This window comes from Portunus trituberculatus, chromosome 19 (genome assembly GCF_017591435.1).
Source record: "Portunus trituberculatus isolate SZX2019 chromosome 19, ASM1759143v1, whole genome shotgun sequence".
Lineage (NCBI taxonomy): Eukaryota > Metazoa > Arthropoda > Malacostraca > Decapoda > Portunidae > Portunus > Portunus trituberculatus.
Window position 1 is genome coordinate 10,417,438 of NC_059273.1, and position 6,000 is coordinate 10,423,437.

General features: G+C 44.7%; 1 protein-coding gene across 15 annotated transcripts in view; it reads left to right on the forward strand.

Moving 5' to 3' along the window:
- The window catches only part of LOC123506347, a 313,494-nt gene that overhangs the window by 270,607 nt on the left and 36,887 nt on the right, over positions 1-6,000 (forward strand). For 12 of the 15 annotated variants that reach the window (XM_045258357.1, XM_045258359.1, XM_045258358.1 and 9 more), the window contains one exon: positions 2,157-2,269. In XM_045258357.1, coding sequence (XP_045114292.1) covers positions 2,157-2,269 — 113 coding nt within the window. The remainder of the gene's footprint in view (positions 1-2,156; positions 2,270-6,000) is intronic. The other 3 variants (XM_045258361.1, XM_045258368.1, XM_045258370.1) reach the window with 1 other exon arrangement.

Below are 6,000 nucleotides of genomic sequence, written 5' to 3' on the forward strand. Positions count from 1 at the left end.
GACTCACTGCTGCTGTGGCTGATCTCTCCTGTGCTGCAGCTGAACTACCAAGAACCTCCTCCACCCCCTTCCCTACACACACACATTATTCAGCAAATCACAAGTGAACCACAGACCTAATATAACCCCAAACAAGATGACTAACAGAGCTCACACACGTACACTCAACACATTTGCAATATTTTCACTCATACACGGACTTTTAACGCTGAAGTCACGGCAGTCGCCCTTCAGTCTATTTTGTCACCCATTCTTTTTTCTCTCTCACGTTGTCTCCTCTTTTTTCACCCATCACCACCATCACGTAGCCAAGATCTGAGTCACGGCTTAACTGGTGCCTCGGTGCCTCTCGTCCCTCACCCTTCTGGCAGCATCCCGTCTTAGCCACTGTGCTCACTGATGCACTCTACTCTTACTCTAGGCACATCAACACTCGCCTGCCCCTATATCGCGACAGAAAACCGCGTCAGTGCCTCGCTTCACAATGACTACTGGTATTAATGCTTGAAAGATTGCTCCCGGTATGTTAGAATTGCCATGTTACGTGAATGGTTTTGATTGATATGAGAGAGAGAGAGAGAGAGAGAGAGAGAGAGAGAGAGAGAGAGAGAATACCGTACGGTAAAACACTGAGACAGCATGGGCAGGTGTGTGTGTGTGTGTGTGTGTGTGTGTGGGTGGGTGTATGTGTGTGTTTCACTGTTTGATCTGCTGCAGTCTCTGACGAGACAGCCAGACGTTACCCTACGGAACGAGCTCAGACCTCATTATTTCCGATCTTCGGATAGGCCTGAGACCAGGCACACACCACACACCGGGACAACAAGGTCACAACTCCTCGATTTACATCCAGTACCTACTCACTGCTAGGTGAACAGGGGCTACACGTGAAAGGAGACACACCCAAATATCTCCACCCGGCCGAGGAATCGAACCCCGGTCCTCTGGCTTGTGAAGCCAGCGCTCTAACCACTGAGCTACCGGGCGTGTGTGTGTGTGTGTGTGTGTGTGTGTGTAATTCACTGTTTGATCTGCTGCAGTCTCTGACGAGACAGCCAGACGTTACCCTACGGAACGAGCTCAGACCTCATTATTTCCGATCTTCGGATAGGCCTGAGACCAGGCACACACCACACACCGGGACAACAAGGTCACAACTCCTCGATTTACATCCAGTACCTACTCACTGCTAGGTCAACAGGGGCTACACGTGAAAGGAGACACACCCAAATATCTCCACCCGGCCGGGGAATCGAACCCCGGCCCTCTGGCTTGTGAAGCCATCGCTCTTAACCACTGAGCTACCGGGCCGTGTGTGTGTGTGTGTGTGTTTGTGTCTGAGCGTGTCCATCTTATGTGTGTGGGATTGGGATATCTCAACAATGTGGCGCTTGGTTCACTTAATCTCGTGACCTACAGTTATCACGCCCCATGCCATCCATAAGTACTGCATTAACACACACACACACACACACACACACACACACACACACACACACACACACACACACACACACACACACACACAGGGACACAACACAAAATTTACCCATTTGACGATAAGAAAGAGAAGGGGAAGGAGGAGAGGAGAAGGAGGAGGAAGAAGAGTTGGTAGTGGAAGAGGAGGAGGAAGAGGAAGAAGAGGAAGAGGAAGAGGAGGAGGAGGAGGAGGAGGAGGAGGAGAAGAGGAGATAACTGCATGCCACTACCGACAGAGAAAAGAAATATATAAGGACAGAATTTCCTTTTTCGTTATATAATAGACTGATAATAAAACATCTGAGTGACTCTTTTACTAATTGAAAGTTGACACACTCTATTAGCTCTGAGGGAATTAGGGAACGGGTAAAGGAAGGAAGGAAGGAGGGAGAGTAAGGTAATGAGCAGGGAAGGAGAGCGGAAAGGGTAATGGGAGAGATAAGATGGGGAGGAGGAGGAGGAGGAGGAGGAGGAGGAGGAGGTGGTTTATGATTGAAGAAGGAAAAAAGTGGGTGTGGCACTGTTGAGCTGAGAGTCTTTAGGAAAAAACCAAAGAGTGAGATGAAGGGAAAAAGAAAACGGTGATTACCATGAGAGAGAGAGAGAGAGAGAGAGAGAGAGAGAGAGAGAGAGAGAGAGAGAGAGGACACAATTAACGCTACCCTTAACCCTTCCAGCAGCCGAGGCCATCCACCTTGCCAACCTGCTGTGTCAGTACGGCTACTTCTTCCCCGTCGGAGAGTCCCGCTCCCTCATTGTTAAGGACGACTCCTCTCTCTACAGGTTCCAGGTGAGTTACGTGTGTGTGCTTTACTTCTGCAATTTTTGATGATTTATTGTGACCTTGGTTATGGGACTGGCGCTTTAGAAGATCTTTTTTCTGACTTTTTTGCGGAGAGCTATTTCCTTCGATGCATCTCCCATAACTATCGTCCTATGCAGTCAGAATGAAAAGCTTTAGTATTTCCAACATAGGCAGCGTTAGGAAGCTTCCTATTTTTGTGTTCGAGGCGTCCTGGTGGAGTGTAGCATCAAATATCTACCGCGACAGAAACACGTCATATACTTTGGCAATTTGTTGAGTGGGAACACATTCCAATGACGCGGTGGGGTGGCGTCCAATACCAGCATGTCAGGGAAGCATCACTCGACGGCGCAACGAGTGGTCGTTGCCTGAAACTGTTTCACAAAGTGGCCAACAGCCAGGGCGGGCTACACGCGGCGCCGAGAGTCGCTCATCCCACCTGCTGGCTGAATGACGCAAAACACAGGCGGCTGCGGTGCTGGCGTGGGGTCGCGCGTTAAGGAGTGACGCCATATTATTGACCAAATACACTGAAGACCTGTCTTCAATGCGTATTGTGATTTATGTCACTTTGATTTTCCTCCTAATCAGTATTATTTTCCTCGTTAATCGTTATTGCATACCACTGTGTTGCTTGATATCACTTGATATCACTGTGTTGCTTGTGATCACTTGATAGGACAGTAATTCTTATGAATTCCTGTCCTATCAAGTGATTTCATATTAAAAGAATACACAAGACAGCCTTACCTGTCCTGGTGGGTGGAGAGGAGCATTCGTCTGTGCTATCCTATTTTTCTCACCATATTTCAAATTAAATACTCATCATAAACAGTCTCGTAGGGACCAACAGGTCTGTTGCCTCTAGTTTCCCCTCTGTGTTCCCTTGTGTTCTTCCATATTTTTTGTAACAAGTAATACCTACTATTACATCAGTACAAATAAAGAAAATTTCTCTCTCTCTCTCTCTCTCTCTCTCTCTCTCTCTCTCTCTCTCTCTCTCTCTCTCTCTCTCTCTCTCTCTCTCTCTCTCTCTCTCTCTCTCTCTCTCTCTCTCTCTCTCTCTCTCTCTCTGAACTGACACCGCCCCCCACCGCCGCTACCAGTCAGTGTTGTAAAGGTCAGAGGGCGGCGTGTCTCCAGCAGTTCAGGCACTCGGTGTGTGGCACTGGTAATTGGTGGGGCTGGTGTGACCTCCTGCTGGGGCGGTGCAATGGGCCTCAGACTCACCTGCTTCTGGCCGCGACTCGCCTTGCTCTGGAACCCCATTACGGCATTCGCTTCTAAGGAGACTTGTTTCAGATTACTTTTGTTATTTTTTTTTTTTTTCTTTCTCGTAAAGGTCGTCTTGAAATGTTTTATGTTAGAAAACCTCTTGCTGATTTTTCTTTCCATGCTGCTTTTATTTCAAGTGCAAGGCTTTTTTTAAGAAGTGAATTGCAGCAAGGCAATGATACTAACCTGACTTCTTTAGTGTGTGTAATTCACCACGGTCGTCTACTGGTCACCCAGCCAGCCTTTCCCATTACGGAGCGAGCTCAGAGCTCATAGACCGATCTTCGGGTTTGGCTGAGACCACAACACACTCCACACACCGGGAAAGCGAGGCCACAACCCCTCGAGTTACATCTTGTACCTATTTACTGAGGGGCTACACATTAAGAGGCTTGTCCATTTGCCTCGCCGCTTTCCGGGTTTCGAACCTGGACCCTCTCGGGTGTGAACCGAGCGTGCTAACCACTATACTACGTGTGTGTGTGTGTGTGTGTGTGTGTGTGTGTGTGTGTGTGTGTGTGTGTGTGTGTGTCCACTCTGGGCAGCATTCGAACACATCCCCATTGAAGATTATATCATGATCCTGCAGTGGAAAAAACAGTAAGAAATAAATAAGATCTGAAGAAGATTCCGTCATTTCAGACACGACTCCCATCGTTAATAAGAGGAGACTGGCACCAATCACTGCCTTCATCACCACCTGAAGGCTTCCAATCAAAAGTTGTGTATGTGTTAGGTGGCAGGGTGGGTGTCTGTCCACGCTTCACCCACCACGCAGCATCATTTCCACATCCCACCCTGCCACCCACCATGCACCACCACCTGACCACTTCTTCCTCCTCTCACAACCCAGTTTTGCTCCCCTGTTAAATCTCTTCCCATCCTGCGCCCCGCTATTGCCAGTCCCCGAATACAGACATTTGTATTTCGTGGCGTGTCATCAATATTGCCTTCGAAAATACCTTTTGTCTTTTACTCTTTTATATCCAACGTCCACACACCAAAAAAAAGAATAAAAAGAAAAAAAGCTGTCTTTTTTTCTTTTTTTTTTTTACAATTTAGATGCCAGTAAGCTTTCCATTTTCTAGGATAAGTATTTTCTCTGCGCTTTGTATTTTTAAAGTAATTGTATGGGAATCAGTATTGGTTTTTCCAGTACTCCCTCCTCGTTTTTCTCCTTGTTTTCAATTCTTTTCTTTTTTTACGGAAAGGAATCGAGGGGAGAGGGGCAGAGCGTGGTGCAATTGAAAACACTATCCAAACCGTCGCTTCCCGGTTTTCCCTCACAGGCACACGGAATAAGTTTTGCCATTTGTTCTTTTGCCTGGCCGTGCACTTGATCCCAGCTGTAACCAGACGAGAAGCAACGCGATGGCAGGAGACTAGGAGGAAAGCAAGAAAAAGAACATGTGAGAGTTGATAGGGACGGTAAAACTTTCGGTTACCATAATGAATAAAAGAGTAAAGGGAGTATAGTCTATCACACTGGCTAATGATAGGCATTACGCAGAAAGAGAAACTTCCGCCCGAGGTAGCAAAAATTTGTCCGAGATTGGCGAGACAAATCGGGATGGCTTGATATCCATTCTGGGCCTTCTTATGCCATCCCAATAAAAGATAAATATGAAATATGTAATAAAAAAAAACTATTATTTCAACTCAAAAAACATGAATATTTTTTCGTATTGGAATATTAAATAATATTACATCAAACTAGGAAAAAAATGTATATATATATATATATATATATATATATATATATATATATATATATATATATATATATATATATATATATATTTATTTATTATATATTATATATATATATATATATATATATATATATATATATATATATATATATATATATATATATATATATATATATATATATATATATATATATATATATATATATATATATATATATATATATATATATATATATATGTCGATAGTTTGCGCTCATAACAACTCAGCCCACAATAAACTCCCAAGAAAGTCTCCGCCGCGTACGTCTCGGTTCTTCTATAGCAGTAGCTTCTTCCTTTTCTCCAATAGCAGCAAGTGCAAGTGTAAATCCAACAAGAAGCGCAGATTGAGGTATTAGCGGCAGCTGCGGGATGTTTTCGTTCTGGTTGGTTTTGATTATTCTTGGTTTGGGTTGCTGGGTGGTTTGCCTGGCACAGCAAGAAGCAAGAATGCGACAGCTTGTGTGTCATAACGTTCCTGCTGGTTTGATACTAAGAACCATAACTCACGTTCTGTGTACCATAGGTCAGTGTGATATACCCTTTACCCTTTCAGTACTGGGACACATTTTTACCTTGAGATTTGTGTACGATTAGACCATTTTATTGACATTAGGAAGGGTCTATGAAGGGCAGAAGATTAATGGCCACAGTCTTCACTATTTTAATCCACCACATGAGTTTTTGAAG